At 48.7% G+C, this 25,931-nt stretch overlaps 1 protein-coding gene across 1 annotated transcript; it reads left to right on the plus strand.

Moving 5' to 3' along the window:
• Window positions 1-7,064: 7,064 nt before the first annotated feature.
• VSIG2 (V-set and immunoglobulin domain containing 2) lies at window positions 7,065-24,930 on the plus strand. Its single transcript, XM_090027825.1, has 6 exons — window positions 7,065-7,184; window positions 10,808-11,015; window positions 11,786-11,944; window positions 14,475-14,594; window positions 22,876-23,023; window positions 24,789-24,930. The coding sequence occupies exons 1-6, from the start codon at window positions 7,065-7,067 to the stop codon at window positions 24,928-24,930; spliced, it is 897 nt and encodes a 298-aa protein (XP_089883951.1).
• The last annotated feature ends 1,001 nt before the right edge of the window (window positions 24,931-25,931 follow it).

Below are 25,931 nucleotides of genomic sequence, written 5' to 3' on the forward strand. Positions count from 1 at the left end.
CCTGTGAAAAGCCCACCTCTGCCCCACACCCTGTTCCCCTGCTACCCAGCCTCCTGTCGGTGCTGAGGCCTTCCCCTTGACTGTGCCAGGGGGAGTTGTGGAGGGGCAGGGGTTGCTCCTTGTGAATGGGGAGGGCTGGCCCCTCCATGAAGACCCCGAGGCCTTTCTGCTGTCACTGTTGCATAGTCCGGTATCAGCGGTGGCCTCAGCTTGCATGAGTCAGAGCCTCACGCCAGGTGTTTGCATTGCCTGAGCAAAAAGGTAAACAGCACATACCTCCTGCACAGTTTCTGCTTGGACTGCCCAGATAATAGTGTCTGAGGACATGGCTGGGAACTCACTCTCCAGCTCACGGCTCTGCTGCCTAGCTTTGGCCTTCACCTTGCTCTTTGGTGAGTGCTGGGGACAGACGATGCATGTGCATGGTGGGTGTTTGCCTGGGACTGGGTGCTATGGGTACTATTAAGCACAGGCAGGGAACCCTCTTCACAGATCTGAATTTTGGGTATGTGACTTCTTGCTCAGACTCCAAGAGCCCTGTTTCACCTGTTTCTGCAGATCACAGCCTCCCTAAATGCTCTGCCTAGAGTCAGTCATGTTTCCATTACGGGAGTGCCCAGGATCAGGACCCAGCACTTGGCAGGGTGCTGATGTCCTAGGCACATCCCTGCTGCTTCCACACCAAATTTAACAGGCTGGTTAGGACTGGTGTGGGGAGGGTCATAGACTTTTCCTGGATGCCTGGCTTCTGGCTGGGTTAATCTGGCTGTGACAGCATGCAATTAACCCAGAGGTGGGCAAAATATGACCCGTGGACCGGATCTGGCACACCAGGTCATTCTATCGAGCCCAGAGGGCCCCTCCAAAAAACAATTACTGGCCCACAGCTGCCCCTCTGACATCCAGAGCTCATGTGCCATCAGACCAGGCAGGCCCTGTGCCTCCGCCTCCATGGGGCTCCCGGCACTCCAGCTGGGAGCCCCATGTGGAGGCACCGAGTGTGATGGCAGAGCTGGTGAGTGGGGAGGGGAGGTCCTGCCTGCTGGGGGGCTTGTGGGTGGGTGGGTGTGGGTTTTATCATCAGTGGGTATAGCCCCCCTATGGTGCACAGCCCCCTCCATCACCAGTGGCAGCAGCAGCAACAGCAGACCCTTGGGGTGCTCATGGCTCAGAGCAGCCAGAGCCCACTGACAGTGCATGAAGCCAGCCTGGCCTAGTTCGCTGGCATGCACTTTTGAGCCAGACCAGACTGGCTCCATGCCAACACATGGGGCTCCCAACACTGCAGGCAGGAACCGTACGCCATCAGGCCAGGCCAGGCCAGGCCAGCACCGTGCCTCCACGTGGGGTTTCCACTACTCCAGCTGAGAGCCACACATGGTGGTATGGAAGCTGCCCGACCTGACAGTGTGCAAACCGGACCCTCGCCCTCCCCATTGCCCAGCCGGAGGGAGCCTGGATAGTTCCAGCCACAGTTATAGGGTGTTCCCCAGTCCCAACCCTTTGCTCAGACCACCTGGACCTGGGTACTTTCTAGCTGCCCAACTCCTCTGACCTACCTAAATCCAAGTCACCCAAACTGTGGAGTAAACATGGCTGCAGCAGGGATGTGAAGAAAGGGAACAAGAGGGACAGCATGAGACCCCCTCCTCCACAAGCCACTGGGCTGGGCAGCAGCAGGAAGGAGGAAGGGAAGAGGGGTGCACGTATACATATGGCAGAAGCAGGAGTGCACACATGTGGGGGTGAGTGTCCAGGGGTGCAGCATGAGGGGTGAGGACAGAGAGCATGTCAGGGCAGTACAAGAATTACTGGGATATCCCAGTTCCGTGGTCTGTCTCTCCCTCACAGCGTAGCTCCACCAGCTCCAGCAATCGTTCCTGGCTTACATGGACCCGAGTCAAGAATCCAGCCCCTGGCACTCCCCAAATTTGTCCCTCCTCAGGGCCCTTTCAATGAAGTTGTGCAAGGGTCTAACCACCCCACCACAGGCTAAGCATTGCCTGCTACTTTTGTTTAGTGCTCCTTTTGAAGCTGTGCCCCTGGCCAGCCAAGATATAAAGGGCCTAGCAAAGAGGCAAGGGCATATGCCAGTGGGGCAGAAGCTTTCCTACAGCACTACAACCCACAAAAAAAATGAAGAACTGCATGCAAGGGACAGTGACAGTTTCAAAAGGGACACTGGCAATTAGAGCACTATGCTGGGAAGCCAGAGACGGAGTCAAACACCCTGTGGACAAGGGAGAAGGAGCACTAGATCCTAGGTTTCTTGTTTCCTAGAGAAGTGCCCTAACCCCTCACCTACTGATACCAAAGCCTGGTAGGATCTGCCCTCTCTTCAGTTCAAGAGCTGCCAGTCATACATTTCTGGCCAACTACATTTTCAGGACTTAAATGTAAGTACAAGTTCAGAATGGGTGGGTGTATTTGTCCAGCTATTGTGTAGCTTACTGCACAGGCTCACTCTACACTTCCATGCTTATGCATCCACACTGCTGGGAGTAGCAGGTTCAGGGCTCCAGAGTCAGATGCCCGCTGGCAGAGAGTCTACTTGGGATGCTGTCTGGTCTCTGCATCAGCTCCAGCTGTTTCACCTGCCACATTTTCAGTACTGTATGTATTCAAGAGACTGCTCTAGCAGCAGTCTTCCAGGTGTTTCCTTCCTTACCAGTTTGAACATTCTTCCAGGCTCTTTCTGGTCAGCCCTACATCAGCTCACTGGGCACAGATCCTGTGCTCAAACACCCATCATCAGCTACCCCCAACCACCTATCATGTAACACCCTCTGTTGGACACTTTTACTGGGTCCAAAAGACTATTACCCTTTTTTGCAAAAGAAATATTCAGCACCCTAATGACTTCTTATTCACCCCTCTCTAGCCACCCCATGCCTCACAGCCCAACACATAATCAAACAGCAACATAAACCTTAAGCCTGTTTAACTTATCTACAGGTGAAATTCTTCTCCCACAAGGATCTGGGTCAAAATATGATTTCTAGCCCAAAAGTCAGGCTTATATTGCCAAGGGCCCCTCCCCTCTTCCCATCACCTGATCTCTGCTGTCCTGGACCAGGCACAGGGCTTTTCTATTACCCACTCTGCAGCCTTTTCTCACTGCAGCTTGCTCCTCTGTAAGCTACCGCTCTGCACTGCCTTGCAGCCACTTAGCTCCACTGCGTAGCTTTAGTCTCAGTAACAGGCACAGGTCCCCCCCGTTACAAGGGGTAATACAATCACCGCCTGTGTACAAATGACAAATAGGCCATTTACATGATTAGAAAACTGCTATTTAGAAGCAGAAAGAGAAATAGATTTCTGCCCTACGTTTAACTGCAGTCTCTTGAGAAGCCACAGTGAATACAGTTCTCTCTCTTGGGTGTTCCCCACTTCTCTTGCTCTGCCTCCTCCTATGTATTCACCAGTTTTTCTACATAATTAGACTTCCTGCCCCTGAAATCTAACACCTTGTCCTGCTGTGCCTTGCCAGCCTTTTCCTTCTGCTCATGGTCAATACCTCCTGAGCTCCTGTTCTAAGTTTTCTTTTGATGTTCCTGCCCAACCACATTCTAGGCAATTCTGAGCAGACAGGACAGGCCCCGGCCTCAGAAATCCAACAGGATGACGTGTCGGGGGAGAAACAAGCAAGGGAGATCTGGGGTGGGCCTGGACGTGGCTACATAGTGAGATTAGGCAGTGATTCCACTCCTTTATGTACACACCTGGGCAAGTACATTATGTGCCTAGGATTTAGAGATATCATTTACATTCAAATAAACTCCTTTCTTGCAAGAGGTGGATAGAGGAATCTGAAGAACCTAGGGGGTGTAGTTCTCAGTATATGGCTATATAGAAAGTGTTGGGGGGCCTTTCCTGTGGTTTGGGTTTATCTAGTCCAGTGATTCTCAACCAGGGTGCTAAGGCACTCTGGGGTTCACATGATGCTTTGAAGTGTGCTGTGAGGTGTGAGGGGATTATCAAATAACCTAAGTAGATATGCACAGGTTTGGGCTTCTGCAAGTGGGTAAGCACTGTAATATATAAATTAGTTTTTGAAACTGGATGCCACTGAATTTGCACAAGTTATGGAGGGGTGCCTCAAATTCAGTGAGGGGTGTCTTGAGTCCAAAAGGTTGAGAATTACTTCCCTAACCAAACAGGCACCTGGCTGCTAACATGTAACAGTGAGTCTTTGCTCATTACATTATAGCCACTGTGTGAAAGAAATACATGGGCCAAATAACAGTGTTGTTCTAAATATATGCCACATACGAGGTCTAGTCTTGTGCCTCCCTGGTCTAGGTAGTTTGAAGTCATTTCGAAGACAGAACGCAGCAAGCAATAATAGAGGGTTTGCAAGCTACATGAAGAGTACTATCCATTCCTGTTCCCTGACATTCAACCGCACTTGTTACCCATCAGAGCTGGGGGTTAAAATCTCCCCTTTGCATACATCATCCAGTAGCTTAAAGTATGCAGTGAGTTTGCCCAGAGAGGTTCCCAGGGGTTCCTCGCTCAGTTCTTTTGCCTTACACTGCTGCTGCCCACTGTTGCTGAACCTAGCTCCTGACACTGCAAAGCAGGTTGGAGAAATTGTGCTCTTCATTACGCTTAATAGTTTCACAGTGTCAAGCCAGCAGGGCTGTCTTCTTGCACCTGCTCTTCCTGTCATCCGGAGGTCACTGTCCATCTTCCCTCTCCCCCTTCCTCCCTTGTGATGGACCCCCTGCACGAACTCCGGCAAAGTTTGACAAAGCAGAAAAGAAAAAGAACAAAACAGTTTTTAGGATCTTGATTTACCTGAAGTGCATCAGCTCTTGTGATCAGTAGCAATAATCAATATTTATTCCTGGGAGCTGCCCACAGTACCCATTTGGGAGCAGGGCACCACTGTGCTGGGCACTGTACAGTCAGAGAGCAGTGGCAGTCCCTGCCCCAGAGAGCTTGCAATCTTGCAGCAATTTCTAGAGGCAGTAACTTGTTAGAGCCTGATTGTCCTCAGGAAGGTACAAATATGTGGTAAATGCCCAACAGGCTTATAGTCAGAACAAGAACTGCCAGAGCGGGGAGACTAGTAAGGTACAAGCCAGGATGGTAAAGGAATAGAGGGGTTTAGCACAGACTAGCCACATGAACAGTTCTCAGCCCGTGGTCACCAGTCACCCGTGGCACGGCTAGTCTCAGCTGGCACTGCCTGTCAGGCCATATGGTGAAGAGGAATACAAAGAAAGACAAGGTGGAAGATGGTTTTATAGATTTTAACAGAGGCTTGCACTCACATAAGGGCAAGTCATCACCCCTTCCAGTTCTAGGCTAGAAGTACAATGAGCTAACACACCCCATGTTTTCAGAGGGCACCAGTTTAGGGTTCTTGAACGCCCTGGCATCATGGATATTGCCCAGTCACCAGGTAGTCATGTGGATGAGCTATGCCCAGTGATCCATGACACCCTGCAACACAATGTACTCTGAGTGACTATGCACTGGGCGTAGGATGGGAATGTGGGCACCATCAATGGATGAGACTTTGGTGCAGTTCAGAAACCCCATTCAGTCAAATCTGGCAATGGCACTGAGTATAAACCTGGACTCAGGTACCCTTAAAGGTCCACTCAGATACCTTTAAAGATCCACTCAGCTATCATCAAAAGCCTCCAGGGGGTTGTGGATGAAAGGCTGAGAGGCATGCTGGGATGCCTGCTCTCCAGCCCCTTGGCTGTAGTGTACCTCAGCAATACTGACTACAGCATGGTTTTTAAATGATCCAGTTGGAAGGGGCTTGAACATTTATCTGGTACTGAAATGCTCCAGTTTAGAAGTGCTTCAAATGACTGGGGGATTTGTAGTGGACTAGCTGGGAAGGGCAGGATTAAATCGTGGAGGGACAGGACAAGATATCTGTACAATCTGGCTGGATTAGGCTGGAACAGAATTCAGTAGTTCTCCGGTCCAGGACTGTCCAACTTATTTGGCCCTGCAGGCCAGATTTAGTGGACCAGCAGCTTGTCAGTGTAGCTACTACAGCCATTGAGTTGGCATGGCTCTTGAACCCAGACTGAAGACCCTACATTCAGCGGTGGGCAAGTGGGTGCGGGGGCGGTGTTCACTCCCTGGGGTCCAGAGCAGTGCCAGTGTAGCCGTCCCAGCAGCCATAACAAGCCCCACAGACTGCAGTTTAATCCTTCACAGGCTGCATGCAACCTGTGGGTTGCCAGCTGGACAGCCTTGCTCTAGTCCAGCCACCTTCACGGACGCAGACAGAAGTCTATCCAGCCTGTTCTTGAATACCTCCAATAACATAGATGCCATGGTTTCCCTGGGCAGCTGGTCCCGGCATCCAACCGTTCTGATGGGAATATTGTTTTGTTTTTTTCTGGGATTTAGTATAAACTGATTTCTTTTGTGTCCTGGCTGTTGTGGCAAGGGAGAACAGTTGTCCTCCATCTCCTTTATGGCAGCTTTCAAATACGTGATGACAGCTAAAATGTCCCTTAAGCTGAGAGAAGCAAGGTTTTGTGGTGATTTCTTTTATTGGATCAATATATACTTGAGAGAGATGTTAGACAAGCTTTGGGGCACAGAGCACCCTGCCTCAGTTCTGGGGAAGAAGCAAGAAGTCCCCACATTTGTTCAATAAAAGATATCACCCAAAGCATTGTTTCTTGCATATTTCCCAAAGCATTGTTTCTTGCACATCATGGTTACAGCAACAGTCCACCACTTCTTAATCTCCTTTTCTCCAAACTAAACATGCCTTGCTCCCTCATCCTTTCCTCATGTGAAACTCCAAACCCTTTGGCCTGTTCATCTGATGTTCATCTGATGCAGTGGAAAATGCAGTCGGGGAGAGCACCGGAGAAGAAACTGTCGTAAAAGCAATGCGCAAGAAGACTATGTTAGGAGCAGCATCTGGAAGGAGGGTGGGGGCAGGAGGCTGCAGCTGTGGAAGCTGGAGAGGAGGCTGCAGCAGATGTGCAGTGACAAGCTAGAGACGATGGAACCATTTTTTCTCCTGAACAGATTCTGGGCCGTGCGTGGAGGTGACGATACCAACAGACCAAGTGATGCAGAAAGAAGGCTCCAGCGTGGAACTTTGTTGTCACTATAAAACTTCAGTCAGCAAGAACTTCATACTGGAGTGGAGGTTTGCACCACTCTCAACAGCACCAGAGATGGGGAAACAGGTGAGGGGCAGGGGACAGGGGCTGGAGCCTTGGGACTTGCTCCAGAGGTGGTCTCTAAAGTATTCCTGCTTCCAGCCCAGGACAAGCCAGATGGGGGGAATTCAAGACTCTGCCAGGGTGGCAAAGAGATGATGAAGGAGGTTAGTGAAGTTTATAGCTCCCTGCTGAACTGCTGGTTTGCCTGTAACATTATAGGACAACAGGAACAAGCCAAGGGGAACTTTTCATTAGCACTAGTCAATATTTTTGAACCAATTCTGAAAACAGTTTGGTTTCAATGAAGTTTCCATTTTTTCAATTAAAAAAGGACTTTGAACTGAAATGAAAATCTTTGTTATGTTCCCAAATCTTTCCTTGAGCCAAGTCAATATGGTTAAAATGTTCTAATGGAAATAATGGTAGGGTTTTAGCTTGGCTCTAATTTGACTGAGTCTTGGGGATGCTGCCAGCATGAAGAGGTCCTTGGCTCTGAGTGATTTGTCCCTGGGCTAGCATTGGTACCAGTGAAATTACTTACCGCCTTGTAGGGCTGGAACCAGGATTGGCCAAGGAGTCTAGGGAAGGCAGGAGGTCAGAGGTACATGCAATAATGCAGTAAGAATGACAGTTGCTTGCCTGGCGCTGAGTGGCCTGCATGATGGCACTGTTGTTTCAGAAACCTAATGAAAACAGCCAATGGGATCCATGGAGGCGAAGGACAGTTTTATAATTAAAGCCTTCAGCTGAAGTTTATGCTGGCTAGGTTCCATACCTGCCTCTGCCACAGGCTTCCCATGTCACCTTTGGCAAGTCTATTCCTCTTTGTGACTCATTTTCCCACCTGCATATCGGGGAAGACGATTCCCAAGCCGTCAGAGATTCTGTGGTCACAAATTCATCAATGCCTATGAAATACTTAATGTGACAAAGAAGAAGGCCCCTATGAATCACAGGAACAAACTAGTGATCACCCCCAGTGGCCTGTCATACAACAGTTTTATTTTATTCTGCTCTATACACATACTTATACCGTGCTCAATGCTGCAGTCTCTGTAGTTGTGTGTTAAACAACAGTACTAATGTCTCTCTCCCCGTTTTCTTATCTCCTCTCATGCATGCCAACCACCCACCCACACATTCACACACACCGTCAAGGCTTTTGATACAGTCTCCCACAACATCCTTGCAGGCAAGCTAAGGAAGTATGGGCTGGATGAATGGACTGTAAGGTGGATAGAAAACTGGATGGAGCATCAGGCTCAGAGGTAGTCAGTGGCTTGATGTCTAGTTGGCAGCTGGTATAAAGTGGAGTGTCCCAGGAGTCAGTCCTGGGATCAGTTTTGTTCAATATCTTCATCAATGACCTGGAAAATGGCACAGAGTACACCCTCAGCAAGTCTGCAGATGACACTAAGCTGCAGGGAATAGGGTTAGGGGAGTAGGGTTATGCTGGAGGGTAGGGTTAGGATTCAAAGACACCTAGACAAATTGGAGGATGGGACTAAAGGAAATCTCATGAAATTCAATAAGGACAAGTGCAGAGTCTTGCACTTAGGGCAGAACAATCCCATGCACCAGCACAGACTGAGGTCCAATTTCCTGCAGAAAAGGACCTGGACGATAAGCTGAATATGAGCCAACAGTGTGCCTTTTTTGCCAAGAAGGCTAACTGCATACTGGGCTGCATTGGTATGACAATTGCCAGCAGAACAAGGGAAATGATTATTCCCTTCTATTCAGTACTGAGGAGGCCACATCTGGAGTACTGTGTCCAGTTTTGCACGCCTCCCCCCGCCCCACTACAGAAAGAATGTGGACAGAGTGGAGAAAATCCAGCAGAGGGCAATGAAAATGGTTAGGGGGCTGTGGCCCATGATTTCTGAGGAGAGGCTGAGAAAACTGAGCTTATTTAGTCTAAAGAAGAGAAGACTGAGAGGGGATTTAATAGCAGCCTTCAACTACCTGAAGGGGGTTTCAAAAAAGGATGGAGCTGGACTGTTCTCACTGGTGGAAGATGACAGAACAAGAAGCAATGGTCTCAAGTTGCAACAAGGGGAGTCTAGTTTAGATATTAGGAAAAACTTTGTCACTAGGAGGGTAGTAAACCACTGGAACAGGTTACCCAGAGAGGCTGTGGTATCTCCATCTTCAGAGGTTTTTAAGACCTGGCTAGATGAAGCCTTGGCTAGATTGAGATAGTTGAGGCTGGTCCTGCTTTGAACAGTAGTTGTACTAGATGACCTCCTGAGGTCCTTCCAACCCTAACTTTCTATGAGTCTATGATCATGGGATGAGGGGAGGTACCAAGTGTTTCATGGTGAGGCTGGTCTGGCAAATTGGGAAGGTCAGGACAGATGTGTCAGCTGCCTGCCTACTGCAGCAAATAAGTGGCTAACGGGGAAGATCTTTTGGGGCCAGCCAAGGACTCTGGATTGCAGGTTTGGCCTTGGCCTGTTTGTTCTTGTCTGGCTGGTTGTCTCTGAACAGACCAAATGAAAAAGGTTTGCTTGTTCATGTCCCTGTGGCCTTTGCTCTGACCCAATGCTTGATGCTGCTGAGTGATTAACATTAACACCTCCCAATCCCCAGCTAGCAAGATGTAGTATACAGCGTTCATCAGAGTGGATGATTAATCATCAGTACATAATGCCAGGAGACATGATGGAGTGTCCATTCTTCAAATCAAGACACCTTTCTGGAATAGCTTGTTACAGGAACAGTAGGGTGACGCTCTGTTGTGATAGGCAGGATCTGCGCTTCTTTCTTCCCTTAAAGTTTGTGATTGTGAAATACCACACCAAGCCCTAGCGGGGGAATCAGCACTCTAAGTATCTGCCCCAGGGACTGTTGTGAACTTGGGAGTACATCAAGCCCAGGCAGACAGTTGGTAGTGTGAGAGGTAGACCACAAACCCCAAGGCAGATCGCAGCAGGCACTGAGAACCTATACCAGTAAGGCTGGACATTATTGTTAGCCACCCAAATAAGTCCTTAGCCTCCCTTTATATGAATCCCCTTATACAGACAGTAGCTTTATAATCCATACTCACTCCCAGGCGAGATCTGGTAAGTGAGTGTGGCATTGGTTGGAAGGAAGAGTCCCAGATCTGTGTCTGAGGAGGTCTCATGCTCTTGCCCTTATGTTCCAGTGGTGTACATTGCTCATAGAAATGGGGTGGATGGGATGGTCCACTGGAAGATTGTACATTGTGGATGAGTTCTTGGTCCTGTTCATGTGGACTGTCCTGCTCTATGTCTCATGCCTCACTATTTTCTGTCTTTGTCCGTGTGTAAAATTCTATAAGGGCTTTTTTAAAGCAATGCAAAAGTTTGCTCTGGGCTGGTCTAAGCACTCTATAAACAGAGGGCTCTCTCGCTGCTGGATCAGCCTCTCCTTTGTTGTCATTTCCCTTCTAGTTTATTCTTATCCTCTTCTGCATTCTCTCTAGTGTGCCTTTCACCTAGTCATTATGTGTCCTTGCAGCTTTCACCTTAATTAATTCTCCCAAGCTGTGTCCTTTGAGATTAATTCGACACAAATGCTGCTGGATGGCAAGTTAGCTCTTAGCCCTTCTCTCGTTGCATACTGCTGCGTTCACCCCAGATTTCTAAAGCTTCCCCAAACAAACTGTCTCATTTCTGCAGATTCTCTACTTCACAAATAACATGCTGTACAAGCCTGGCTCTCAGGCCAGCCGACTGAGTCTCCTTCAGAGCCCTCCCACCATGGGGGATGCAACCATTAGACTAGACAACGTCCGTACTTCAGACGCTGGCACGTACATCTGTGAGGTGAACAACCCCCCAGACTTCTATGGCAGTGGCTCAGGGCTCATACACTTCACAGTGCTGAGTAAGTCGATGAATGCTACTAAGGGTCCAACCTTGCTTGTCTGGGAGCTACCACTAAAAGGGAATCCTCTCAGACATCCTGAGTAGGTCCAGTGAGGCTGATCCCTGAAAGTTTATGCTTTCAGGGCAGGGAGACAGTGACATTTTGATCTGCTCCTGTCACTTTTGAGTCCACAACATTTCTGCTGGAGCCCAAAGGAAACACTCTCACTGCTTATTGCCCCATTAGTGGGTACCCCCTCCCAGCCTCATTCTAGCACAGAGGCTGGGCAAGGCACAGGAGCAGAAAGGTACTGAAGTATGGGGAGCAAACAAAAGAAGGCATGTGAAAGCATGGTTCTCCCTCTCCATCCCAGCTCCCGCCCCTGCTGTTATGCCCCTAAGGCATCCCCTCCCCTGTGGCATGCTAGGCAAGACTTCACCATGCAGAAAGATCTGAAGTGGGAGGAGCAGGAGGGGATGGTGCCTGGCTGGGATATCTCTTGAGCTTTCCCATCTCATTCACATTTGTGTGGTGCTTTGAGGTAGTGTGCCAAGAGTCACATAAAGGTCTAAGCAGATGGCAGAGAAGGGTTGAAGCACAGTGTGGGTGGAAGAACGAGTAGAGGTAACATGGTTGAACACAGGGATAAACAAAGTGTCAGTAGTGGGATGGCAAAGTGACTGCAGTGCTTTCCAATGATGGCTATGCCAGGGGCCCAGCCACATGTGCAGTTTTACCTATAGTCTCCTACTGCATCAATCTCATTTTCTCTCCTGATTCCCCTACAGTGCCTCCCTCTACCCCTGTTTGTAAAGGGACTGAATATGCTTCTGTTGGGTCTGATGCCACTCTGACCTGCAACTCTGCCGAGGGTACACCCACCCCAGTTTATGCCTGGTCACACATTGGTTCCAAGACACCATTGCCACTGGTCAACATGGTACAAGGTATGTGGCATTCATTAAAGACCCTTTATCTTTTAGCAGCACAGACACAAACCTGGATTGGGTCAACCCAGAATTCTGGCTTCAGCTGAGATATGAGCCTGATGCTTGAGAGTAGGGTAAAAAAAAAAAATACCCAGCCAAGTGTACAAAGCTGCTTAGGGTGGGGAATGATAAGTTTAAATCTGAAACATGCAGATGGTCTCTTTCCCCTCCCCACCTTATCCTGGCTAACTCCAAAAGATCAACACTGGGAATAACCAGGCCATCATAAAACACACAGCTAAATTCACTCTCCTCCACTGGTGTGAATTGCACAGGTTCCGGGGGCCAAATGCTGTCTGGCTTAAGACCCTATAACTCCCATGAAACTCTCCAGAGCAAAAGGAATATTTCAGAAATTAAGGAAAAAATCAGATTCTAGTCCCACCAACTGTTTCTTATGGGTATCACAAGATATGAAGTTACAGGTCCTGTTAATCAGAAGGTATTTATTAAGGAAATAGCAGCCAGCTACAGACACAAAGAGGTATCTACACCGTTTGAGTTCCATTTTTGCCTTATTTACCAGGAACAACAGACTATCTAGAATTCTAGACAGCATGCAAAGACATCTAAGAGCTAAATGCCATACTGCAGGAAAGCACATTTCAGCTTATATAATTCCAGAAAATACAAGGGATCTCTTGTAATTAAAGTATTGGCATGAGGAAAGGTGTTGGTTATTACGGGCAGGTTTTCAGGATCAGACACTGAGGGTAAGTCTGCACCACAGCAGCAGAATCCTCAGTCACGCTGCTAGGGAAATAAGCCATACCCATAACTCATTCATGCCAGAGGGCTGAACCAGTTTTCCCCTCCCAGGTACGTGCCCTAAACTGCAGGTTCTACAGTGGGTTTCTCTGAGGTTGCCCCAATGACTAATTATTTGTAGAAAGTAGAACAGCTCCAGCAGGAGAGACCAAGAGCAACCGACTAACCAGCTCCGCAAGCCAGTGCTCATGGCACGCTCCTGGAAGGTGGAGGATTCAGGTGTATGGCCCTCAAGTGGGGCAGACAGAGCAGGGATCTGGACAGGGCACTCCCATGGCTCAGGGGAGTTCTCTATGGGCATGTCTATGTGTGCCCATATGGCGACGCTGCTACTGCGCCATGCTTTAGTACTACCTTTTGGAAGTACTAGAGCCTGGCGCAGTAGCAGCCCATACTGTGCCATACACTGAGCACAGTTATCTTTAGCAGCTAGTTGGCTGTAGCAGCATGCTGTACTGAGGGAACACACTGCCACAGTGAAGTAGCTGCTGGTCATGTGTAGATGCAGCTAGTTGCTATGTTGCACATCCTATCTGACAGACCATTTGGGGTCATATTGGCTCTGAATTTTCTTGATGGCTTGTGTTCATCTCTGGACAAGATCAGCAGGGACGTTTGAACCTACCTCTGCAACAGCCACAGTGTGATTAGCCTACTTGAACTCACCTCATTGAGTCCATGCCAAAATGCCTGCGGGCATTGCTTCTGCTCTCATGTTCTCTGTCTGGGCACTCAACAGTTTGCTCTCTTCAGACCTGAAGTGCTTTAACCAAAACAGAGTATTAGCTTCAGTATTTAACCTCTTTCTCACTGGTAACAAGCTTCATGACTGAAGAGAAAATTATTGATGCTGAGGGCTAATTCCTTTCCAGCCTTTGCAGCCTTATGCCAGAACATTGAGCCCTGAGGCCTGAAAGCACATGCCCTATTTAGGCTGATGCTTAAAGCAAGTCTCTTTCTCTGACAGGCTTTCTCTCAGGCTAGTGCATGTGACCATGTCTCCTTCCATTGGCCAGCTGTAGTGAAGGGACTACCTTGCTGCTTGCTCACAGGAGTTTTCCTCTGGTATCTGTGACAGAGACATCTGCCCAGGGGCAGGGGTGTCCGTAGCCATGGTTCCTCCTGTTGCAACTCTTGCCCTCTTTTACACAACTCAGGGCATGCAGATCCCTTCCCTGTAGAGTATGCTGCTGGCATGACTACCCTGGTCAGAGGCCCAGCTGAGCCCTCACCCTCCGATTGCACAACAGGAAAGGGAACTTTCTCTGGCATTTCAAGGGTGCTAACAGAAGTGATATTTGTCACATAATCAGCCCCCTGAAAGTGCTCAACAGCCATGTCCTGACAAGTCCATGGCTACAGAATGTTTTCAAAGTGCCCATCCATATGAAAAATGAACCCTCATAACATAACGGTCCAAATGAAGGCGCTCCAAATGGGAGCCTGCCTGGGAGCAAGGATGGGCCTCAAGTCCCATCCTGAAGACAGCACTGGAGCTGGGGGGCAGGGGGGGGCTCAAGGAGAGAGGCTGCAGACATCCAGCTGGCTCCAAAGTGGAGCTTGATTTAACCCACCCCACCAGGTTCAACAGAGAATAGCTGTTAGGTTGAAGGGCTCGCTGTAACTCATGGTGCTTCCTGTGGAGCACCATGAGTTACAGTAGGGAGCTGCATATCTGTCAGGACCCTAAGGATTATTTTGTTGTTTTCCTCCTTAAAAGATGAAAAAACAGGGACACTGATGCTGACCAACCTCTCGCAGGCCTTTTCGGGGACCTACCAGTGTGTTGCCTCCAACGAGTTTGGCCATGCCAGCTGCCAAGTGACCATCAACGTGACTGGTAACATGATCTGTGTTTATTTCAGCCTCTTTGTGTCTAGGTGCAGCTTCTGCCTACAAGGTGCTTTCTCCACCCCTTTTCTGCAGGTGTTTTCATAGATTCATAGATTCATAGACATTAGGGTTGGAAGGGACCTTGGAAGATCATCAAGTCCCCCCTGAGCCTGTACTTTTCCAGGCTAAAGAGTCCCATGGTTCTCAGCCTTTCATCATAAGGCCTGTTCTCCTGCCCTCTGATCATGCACATGGCTCTCCTCTGGACTCTGTTAAGCTTCTCCATGTCCTTTTTAAATTGTGGAACCCAGAATTGGATGCCGTACTCCAGCTGTGGCCTCACCAAGGCCGAGTACAGCGGGAGGATGATATCCTGGGATTTGCTTGAGAAACATCTATGGATGCAAGCCAGAGTTTTGCACACTTTACCAGCTGCAAAATCACATTGGTGGCTCATATTCGTCTTGTTGTCAATCATGACCTCCAAATCCCTTTCAGCAGTGGTGCTAGCAAGCGTAGCACAGCCGAGCCTATAAGCGTGCTGTGGGTTTTTTTCCTCAAGGTGGAGTACCTTGCATTTTTCAGTGTTGAACGCCATCAGGTTTTCATCCACCCATTTTATGAGGCTGTCTAGGTCAGCCTGAATCATCATCCATCCTGTCCTCAGGTGTGGATGCTTTACCCCAAAGTTTAGTGTCAATGGCGAACTTGGCCAGTCTGCTTCTGACACCAATGTCCACATTATTAATAAAGACGTTAAAGAATAAAGTCCAAGGACGGAGCCTTGGGGGACCCCCACTGGTCATGGTGCACCACAATGATTTACTTCTATCGACTACCACACTTTGGGTCTGACTTCGGAGCCAGTTCCCCAGCCATTGGGCTGTGATGTAGCCAACGCTGCAGTTGGCCAATTTTTCCATGAGGTAACCAGATTGAAGGCTTTTTTAAAATCAAGATACATGATGTCAATCTCTTCTCCCTTGTCCAGGCAATATATGTCGCCTGGTCATAGAAGGAGATGAGGAGATGAGATTGGTCAGGCAAGACCTACCTGCAGCACACCCATGCTTGCTATCCTTCACAATGTTGCCATCAGCCAGTTTTTCAAGAATGGACCCTTTGATAATTTTTTCCAATTCTTCCCCAGGATAGAGGTCAGGCTGAGGGGCCTGTAGTTCCCCGAATCTACTTTCCTCCCTTTCTTGAAGATAGGCACCACATTGGCCTTCCTCCAGTCTTTGGGCACTTCACCTGAGTGCCAAGAGTTCTCAAAGATCTTTGCCAGTGGCTGAGCTATGATGCTTGCCAGCTCCCTGAGTACCCTTGGGTGTAATCTGTCTGGGCGAGCTGACTTGAAGGTGTCCAGCCTCTCAAGGTGTTCCTTCATATGGTCTACATTGATGAAGGGTAACAATTCTCCCTCACCCTGGCCGTCCCGTACCATATTGAGCAGGGCTGTCCCTTGGGATTGGTGAAAAACTGATGCAAAAAACCCATTAAGCAGATTGGCTTTTTCCTGGGCATTTTGCTAAGGCCTCCTTGCTTACATCAGTCCTCACAGGGCATCAGCATATTAGAGTACTGATAGATTATGCACTGTTGGAAGAGGAGGGGTAACATGGGACCAGCGCTACCTATAAAGTCCTGGAAGGAGGCAGAGATAAAATTGAATGGTTTGGATGTACAGGGAACCAGTTAAGAACTCCAGCCCTTCAGCCCTGTCCCCTCAAAGCTAGCAGGTTGCCTATGGCAGCCAGGCTGTTACAGAGGAAGGCAGTACCTGGAAGTGGGGCAGAAGCCACAGACTTCTGTGCATAATTTAAAATCTGTGCAGATCTGAAGATGGCGAAGGGCTGTGGGGCTCAGCTGTACCTACCCACCCAGTTCTTCCACTGGGAAAGCAAGTTTTAAGCCAGGGGCGGGCAATTATTTTGGGCGGAGGGCTGCTTACTGAGTTTTGGCAAGCCATCGAGGGCCACATGACTGGCAGCCAGGGACAGATAAATATTAATTTTCGAAATTTTTTAAGGGCCCCACGGGCCAGATAGACTGGCCTGGTGGGCCACATCTTGCCCACCCCTGTTCTAAGCCATGGTGGAGTGACAGGTGCAAATCTCCTAGTTCAGATTGTGCCTGTACATGAGCAGGGAGGCTGCTCCGACACACTGTAAATACAGCATGTTGGAGCAGACTCGATTAAGCTGAGCATGACTCAGCCGATTAATTGAGTTTGCTGGACCATGGTAATTACTGTGCTCCAGCAGCCTCCTGCATCTGGGGTATCAGTGTGCCTGTGGTTAAAAATGGCAGCAAGCGAACAAGCTTCAGTTCAAGTGTCCCTGCCATCATTTTTAACGGCAGAGATGCTGATACATGAGATGCTGCCAGACTTTAATTAGAGCAGCTCTCAGGGCTGCTTTAATTAAAGCACCATCCCCTACCTCCACACCTGGAGTATGTGTAAAAGTGCCCAGTTTTAGGAAAGGGGATGATGTGGCCCATAATATTTTAAAATGGGTTTCCTGTATTGGCCTTTATTTAACGCCAGGAGTAACATATACATAACTGACCAAGGTCAATCAAACAGACTCTTTTGTTGTGTCAGTCTTATAGACATTAACCTGGAAAATTTGGGGGCAAATTAAAAGTTGCAGAATATTTGGGCTCTTACAAGAATGAGCAGGTTAGTCAGAGAGCCTGGATTGCTGCTAAACAAAAGGAAATGTTGCCTTCTCTGAGACTGTCACTCCTGGCTTGCTCCCTATGAATACCTAGTAACTGTGTCATGAGTCTGACAGAGAATTGAAGCAGAACCCAAACTATCATGTATATGGATGTACTCTATCTTAGGCTGGCCATTCAAACACACTATAATGGAGGGGTTTGTAGCTCAATGGGACATTTTTTAAAAGCTGCTAGATTTTTGAGGCAGCTTTTCACCATGGCAGCACATTAATATTACCCCCTACAAGGTGCATAATATGGTGAAGGTAAATGACCAAATCCACTCTGGAAAGCTTTTACAGTCTGACCATGACTAGGGCTTCCCAGGGGCTTCCATTAAAATGCTCGAGAATTTCCTCCTCCAAGCACCAGAGGTATTAGTGAGTGGCTGCCTCCAGCTAGCGGTCAGGGGTCTGTGTTGGTGTTCAGCACTTCCTCCGATAAGCCCCCTGGAAGGGACTCTTTACAGCTGCTGTCCTATCGTCATCTCCTCCTCCTCCTGATGTCTGTCTCCTTCACAGTGGTGGTACCTGGTCATGTCAAAATCACCTTTGTCTTTTTTCTGGCTAAGCCTTGTGTTTTTGTCCTTCGTGGGCAAAGACGAACACATTTGGGGAGCGGGGAGAGAGAGAAAAGGAGAAAAAAGGAAAAAGGAGAAAAGCGAGGAAGGGGAAAGGAAGGGGTGGGGGATGGAGGTTAGGTTGCATGGGTATGTAGGTGACTTATAAGCCTGATCTTTGCCTTGAACAGTCTGCTGCAGCAGGGGCAGGGAAGTGATGAGGACTGGGTACAAGAGGTTTTCATTTTCCTGGCCATGCGTTTCCTCATTGCTTCTGCCGTGCGTTGCTGTTTGAAGGCCAGTGCTCTGTTCTGGATGGCATACTCCATTTGATAGTTCACCGTAGAAGATTTTCTCCGCCAGGCAAGTGTTGGGCACTCTTGAGAGGTGGCCGGCCCATCTCAGCTGCGCCAGCTTCAGTAGAGTGTGAATACTGGGAGAGCTGATCTTCTGAGCACCTCGGTGTCTGGAGTCTTGTCCTGCCACTTGATCTTTAGTATCTTGACAGGCAGCACAGGTGCAAGTGGTTTAGTTTCTTGACATGACGCTGGTAGACAGTCCAGGTTTCTCAGGCATTGAGGAGGCTCAGGAGAATGATGGCTTTGTACCTTCAATTTTGTCGACATTCTGATGCCTCTGTGGTCCCAGACTGACTTACAGAGTCTGCCGAAGGCCACGCTAGCTTTCGCTAGTCTCGCATTGACTTCATCATCGATGTGGACAGCACAGGAGAGTGTGCTGCCTAGATAGACAAATTTGTCGACCATCGACAATTGTTGGCCTTTACCTGAGGCATGTGGTTCCTGGGGTGTTGTGCCGGGCACAGGTTGAAACATCACTTCAGTCTTCTTCCTGTTAATAGTGAGTCCGAAGTTGTCACAAGCTGATAAGAATAGATCCATGTACCGTCGCATGTCAGCCTGTGAGCCTGCGCAAAACATACAGTCATCAGCGAAGAGGAAGTCGTGAAGCGTGGCTGTCTGGAGTTTGAAGCTCGCTTGGAGCCTGCATAGGTTGAAGATATCTCGATCAAAATGGTACCTGATCTCCATACCAAGGTCATCGTCTTGGAAGCCATCCAGCAACATGGCAGAGAATACCATGAGAGAATACATGCTGAAGAGGGTAGGTGCGATCACACAACCCTGCATGACACATTTGTAACTGGAAAGGAGTCAGAGCATTTGCCATTCGCAAGGACACGTGTCATTATGCTGTTGTGGCACTGTCGAACCATATTGATGAATTTTCCAGGGCATCCATACTTCTTCTTGGGCTATGTCTTAGGGCCTCCTCACCTGCCTTGTTCTCTCACCTGCTTTTGTGCCATTGATTACTTCCCCCTCCAGTCCTTTACCTGTCCTTCGCTTTTATACCATTTCGCTATTTCTCTTCCTACCACTCTGGCTGTCCATACTCCCTGAGCCTCCTGCCATAACCATGCCTGGCTGTTATGCCCTGCTTGTTCTGGTTGCAGCATGTGGACAATAACCATTGTCAATAGGAGTACTGATGCTGCCATAGCACTTCACCTGTAACTCCAAACACTGGCGTGATAACTGAACTTTGATGTACAAACTCCAATACAAATTTGAGCAGCAGATAATCTCAGTTCCTGTCAGGCCTGTCCCAGACGTAGGTCATTGCCATTCCTTTGTCAGAAGGAGTGAGCGTGGATACCTGATCTGTGCCCAGAGAAGAAGAGACAAAATATAGGTTCCAAACCAAACAAAAGCCCAGACTGGCTGCCGGGTAGGGACAAAAGCAGAGGTCTCCTGAGCTGCACTGTCCCAAATGCACAAGACAAACAGGAACCAGCAAGACCATCAGCATCCAGAGGTGGTTTTCTGTTTGCTCAAAATGGTAGTCTGTCTCAGGCATGCATACTGTACCCTGCTGTCTCCTAGCTGGAGGACAGGCAAGAGGTAGAGAAACATGTATGTGCTTCTTGCCCAGTTCTCTCTTCTATTTTGTGTGCTCAGTCTATTCTAATCCTTGATCTCCTGACTCAGAGCTGATTCTTCTCCAGCTCATACCCTCTCCATGGGTCTTTGGTACCATCTAGTGGCTCATACTCAGCCTACTTCTCTAATTCTCTACAATCCAAGCTATTGTGCAGGGTTCCCTGGGAACTCTCTCTGATCTGCCTCTCCAGGAAATCTGCAGCTGTCTCTGTACTGTGCAGTCTGGCTGCCATCCCATGGCTGCTCCACAGCATGTTCCCAGGTAGCACAGGACTTGTCTGCACTGTCTCTGTGCTGAAAGCATACTGCTGGGAAGCACATCCCACCCACTTCTTCCACCTCGGCTTGCACCAAAGCATAGGCATTATGTGGTGGGCCCAGCACCTCCCTTGGGCTCCCATTCTTGGGCAGACTTCTCAGCACACACTCAGAGTAGCTGTAACGCAGCTGCCTTGTTTCCTGGACTTGGCCTGTGCTGAGCAGGAGTGAGGGGGTAGACGTGCTTTTCAGTGGTCCCAAGTCCAGCAAAGATGGCCATAGCTCTTAGCTGGGCATGGGCACCCCTGACTAGGAATCTCTCCAGTTAGCAGCATGCATTTTTCTTGGGCAGTCTTGTCTCCAACATCACCTTTTTTGCAGTGGGCGCACAGTCTGAGGGCAGGTAGTCACATTGTGTAAGCTGGTGTGGCTCCACTGAAGTCAGCGTAGCTGATTTATACTGACTGAGGTTCTGGCCAGGGTTTGGGGCTCTGTCCAAGGGGGGATCGGGAATGCCTGATAGCTAGGTGAATCCAGGCTCAGAAGGTGCTAGTGCTGCAGATCCTTTTGGCCTAGGGATCCCCATCTGCTGTCCACCTCCATCTAAGGAGTGTGCTCCAGGTTTTGCTTCTAACTCCCGCCTCCACTAATTTCTTCCTGTTTCTTCATTTGGCACATGGCTCCCACTTGGGTCAGGCTCCCTGTTTTAATTAGTTCTCATCCACTGACAGCTCCCCTTAGCTGGCTTCACAGCTTGACTACATGAGTAAAAGGAGAACTTGATAGCCATCTGCATGTGTTTGAAGGGTGTAAATATCAAGGCTTCATAGAAATTATGGGGGGTGGGAGATGGAGAGAGAGAGAACAAAGCTACAGAACTAGAAGCAAGGGAATACATTTAAGGCAAGGGAAATTTCAGGTGTGAGTATCCATCTCAGTGAGAAAGAGAGTGGTTGATTATAGAAGCTTCTACTTAGCAAGGGTGGGTAGCTGCTTCACAGGACTCTTTAACTCAAAGGACAGGATCTTCAGAAATGCCCCTACATGATTTAATAGGTCTTTTCTTGCTCCAGGTTCAGTGACACTGTCATCCACTGTAACAATCTGCTAGAACAGAACTCATACATCACAAAAATAGGTCTCATGAGAGAGACCCTGAGCAAAAGGGATGGGGTACAGCAAGTAACTACCGCAGCATGACTGTCTAGTAAGAGAGGTCCACTGTCAGCTGGCAGGGTCATTTGGATGCCCGAGGCCAGAGCTGGGAGGCTTTGAGTTCTAATCTTGGCTCTGACTCGCCGCATGGCCTCAGCCAGCTCTTTAACTTCATCAGCCATTCACGTCATTAATTCCTTTGGCTTCCTTTATCAGTCACCTGCCCTTTTTACCTGTAACTTATAATCATTGCCACACACTTCCCTGTTTTTCTATCCTTACATCATTACAATTATTATTATTATCTTATGTTTTATTGCTTCTTCCACATCTCCTTTGAGCCAGAATGGCTTCTTGCCCAGAATGACTTTAATTGTATCTGTGAAATATTAGATTTCAGGTATTCAGTGATCATGTCTATACGTGGATTGATGTGCTGTTGTTACTACACCTTCAGTACCTCTAATATGAGGTACTAATTAAATGTGCAGTAACTGGTGTGCAGTAGCACCAGCACATGGTCTTTTCATGACACTCAGTATGCAGTAGACTAATTCTACTGCGCATTAGCCCACTAGCCTGGCTTTTGCCACAATGCGCTAATGCACATTACAATTAGTCTGCTGAGCATTAAGCATCTAGTGTAGACATACCCCATCAGATGTCCATAAACCATTTCCAGCTTTCCTTTGACACTTCCCACTTTAAATTGGCATTACTGGTTGGTTAGACCAACAACGACTTTAAGTTTTGGGATATTAGCCCTTTTATAGTTTAGAATTTCAGGCATGCGGTGGTTGGTTGATGCCATATTTGGTTGATGCCATATTTGGTTTGTACAAAGGAAATGTAACCAGATCACAAGCATTGGTACCTAAGCAGCAGATGACTTTTAAGGCAGCAATTAACTCGTTTTTGCCCATCCAAATTATCTCCAATATTGCTCATCTATGCTTATTCTAGAAATGCTAAGGATGTGTTGTTACTGTTCATATGCTACTTCCAGAAAACATTCCCCAGCTTGAAGTCATCCCACAAAATGCTGTTTTTCTTCCAGCACATAATTTACAGATACTTGAGAAGCAGCTTGTTCTGAGGCTTGATGGTCTGTAACCAACACCTCAATTTTACTTTTACTAGCTGAACTCTGATTCATCTTCCCAAAGAATCTGGCTTTCCTCTGATCCATAGACATCAGAAGTCCTGTGTTTCAGGATTGTCTATTATTCCACGAATGGAAAGATTGCCTCTGACATGAAGTGCCACTGCCTCCCGTGCTTTCTCTCATTCCATCTTCACTGGATAAGTTGTAGCCATCAATTTTAGTGCCCCATTTATAGGACTTATCCCACTAAGTCCCAGTAATATCTATCATATGTTCCCTCTCATACATGTGTGTCTCTGACTCCTCTTGTTTCTTACCCAGCCTCCTAGGATTAATATATAAACAAATGAAAATGTGACCCTTACATGCTTCATTTGTTTTTAGATATCTTGTGTGTGTCATTAAGGACAAATCTTGACTGCTAAAGAGTTAATTACAAAAATATAGTTTAAGAGGGTGGAAAAGCCATAGTCTCCTGGTGAGCCATAGTCTGCCTGTTGATTGAATTTGTTTCCAATAGGTACTGCAAAAGCTGGAGTGATCGTGGGAGCTGTCATAGGAGTCTTCCTGGCCTTCTTCCTGTTCACAGTGATTATTCTCTATACGTTACAGTACAGAAAGAGGAACAAGAAGGATTCCCAATCCACTTACACTGGGAATGAATTAAGGTTAGAACCTCTGACACCACTTCACTGTCCATAGCTCTCACCTTACTAAAGCAGGAGGGGCTCTAATACCCCGTGCATAAACCCATGCATATCAGAGCATAAATGGTAAGTCTGGGGCATATGAAGGCAGATGCTTATTAGTGAGCTGACAAGACAGTATGCACCCAGACTAGGGGAGAGCTTCAGATTTGGCTTGCGGGAGGTCTTGTGAAGGGTTGGAGATGAATGTAGTGCTCATGGACGGGACTAGGTAAGCAGCCCTGGAGACTGGAATCCATCAGCCACAAGGCAGGCCCAGCCCAGGGAGCATCAGTGCAAACTTCTTTGTTCACCTGCCACCACCCTCCTCCCTGCCAGGGTCCCACCTGCGGCAGCGAGGGGGGCAGCCTAGGCAGTGCTCAGCTTCTTTGCTGACGGTGCTAGCAGAAGTTATCAGTTCCACAGGGGTGGCTCCATGGTACCCTCAGGGCACTGAACTGGGCATTGGCTACTAACCTGATAGCCCATTGGGTCACTACTGACACAGCCGAGATCTCACCTGTAACTTAGCAGGGAAAGGCTCTGGCCCCACCTGTTCTAATCTTGCTCCCGGGTGCCTGTGCCCATTGGGCAAGAGCTCATCTTGTGGGGGCAAGTGCAGCTGATCAAGCTTTCAGATTCCTAGCTTGGCTGTTACTGATACCAGCTCTGACCACTGTAGCCATGGTTCTTTGAGGATTGGGTTGGCCCTGTGTGCGTAACACGCCTTCTAGGTCTGGGGCAGAGCACAGCCCTGTGTGCCTGGCATTAGAGCCCCAAAAGACTGTGGGCTGGAGGGAGCTGGAATATGAATGTCTTGCCAGTCTGCTGCTTTGTTGTTACCTCTTATTCTTGTTGCTCTATGGCTGATCCAATGGACATCATTGTAGCCAGAGGAGAAGGTGAGTGGCTGGTTAGACTTATGGCAAACAGAATGAACAACCAGATACTGAGAGATAGTGCCCAGCATGGGTGACTGGTGCCTCCTGAGTCAGGGGGGGCACTTGCCCCAGTCAGCAACCCCGCAGCTGGGAGGGGTGGGGGGGTGCGGTCCCCCCACAGTCAATCCAGCTAATCTGCAAATGGCTTCCGGGTGAGTGCAGTCAGCCATGGGGGGACCACTTCTCCTGGTGCCCCCACTCCCCAGCTGGCACTCTCGGGGCGGGGCAGGCACCAGCACTCTCGCCTGCCCCCCCTTGCCCAGGAACGCTGGCTGTCAGGGGATCTGCTGGCAAAAAACACTGGCTGTCAGGGAAGGGTGCTGTTCTGGTGAGTGTTCAGGGGAAGGCTGCAATGCCAGAGGCACTCAGTAGCCTGCTACCATGGCCAACATATTAACAGCTGAATGGTACAAATTTAGAGTAGTGTGCACAGAGGCAGCACAGTTCAGGGATCTCGTTGTGTGGGACTGCTGGTACTGCAGATAGACTGGGCATGTTCACTGTGATGAGAAGACCTCCAGTGGGTGGGTGCTGCAAGCAGAGGGACATGGCTGAGTGGTGCTGAATCCAGCTTTACAGACTGTCTTTGCTAGTGATACACTAGTGCTCTGTCCTGCATGTCCCCAGAACACTTAAACATGGAAGGGAGAGAGGATAATGCAGAAGGGCTTGAGGAGGCTGATGTTACCGGTAGGGGAGGACACGAGCAGTCTTGGGAATATGCAGTCAGCATTAGGTCTGCTGATGCTTTATGCCAGCTGAAGTCCCAAGCTTACATTTCTGATTGATTTTCTCTTCTATGAAAGGGAGGATGCCACTGCCCCAGGGATCACAGAAACCTCCTTGCAGAGGAGAGACAGCGACCCTGGAAACCGCTTCCTGGAACGGCCATCGTCACAAGCAGAGTCCATGAGCACCACCAAGTCCAGACTCAACATTGTTGTCTAAGGCAGGGATGGGCTTGTTCCTGCTCTGTTCAGGAACTGCTACTATTTTTGATATATTACGTTCTTTCTTGTTATTAATTAAGTTTTTTTTATTGTGGCATATTTGCAGCAGAAGGAGGTTTTACCCACTTCAAGGACCCCTTCCTTTGTGACCTCCAGTCTCCCTAGGCAGCACTTCTCACATTGGATGTGTTCTTGGTTTTGTAGCATTTCCTCCAACATTTCATCATAAACATGTAATACAAAAAGCCGTGTCCTTTGATTGTCTGACATAAAGGGGTTATTACCATTCAGGATGCAGGGGTTTCTGTAGTCATTATTGGGCTATTTCCCCACAAATGTATATGTCTCTTGATGCTGTTGCCTTCTGCTCTGCCTGGCCCCAGGACTCAGACCTACCAAGATGCGTGCCTGCAACTAAAATGCACCTCAGTGTAGCTGGAGGAGAAGCCAGAAGGAGAGGGGGAAATACCAGATCGAAAAGAAAGTGGAGCTAATGGGGAGTCATGAGGGCCTCTGCTCTGCTCGTTAAATGAGGTCTTGCCCACATGCTGGGGCCTGTATCCATCCAGACCATCTGCTTCCTTGGGCAGGGCTGTGCTGTGGGACATCACTTCAGAGGTTTCTGCCTTTTTCCTCACTGGCTTGGACCTGTAACCTGGCAGAGGTGGGGCATCTCCTGGAGCCATGTTATCAGGACATCCAAACCAAAATGGCTCTCTGGAGCCCTGGGAGCTCTAGCCAGGGCCGTAGTCCTACCGTACTGCATCGGGGGTTGATGCACGTGATAGACTACTCTGTTCTACTCCAGATCTTCCCTGTGCCCCCCACAGGTTCCCTTGACTGAACCCAGAGCCTGCCACAGGACCTAGCAAAAGGTATAGAAAACACCTCTTGATGGGTTGAGACATCAAAGCATGACCTGAAAACTTGCATATACACTAGCAAAGTCTCACCTTGCTCAGCCTTGTACCACACAGCAAACACCAGCACTACCCAGAG

Source organism: Crocodylus siamensis, chromosome 14 (assembly GCF_052110815.1).
Source record: "Crocodylus siamensis isolate JL-2025a chromosome 14, ASM5211081v1, whole genome shotgun sequence".
Taxonomy (NCBI): Eukaryota; Metazoa; Chordata; order Crocodylia; family Crocodylidae; genus Crocodylus; species Crocodylus siamensis.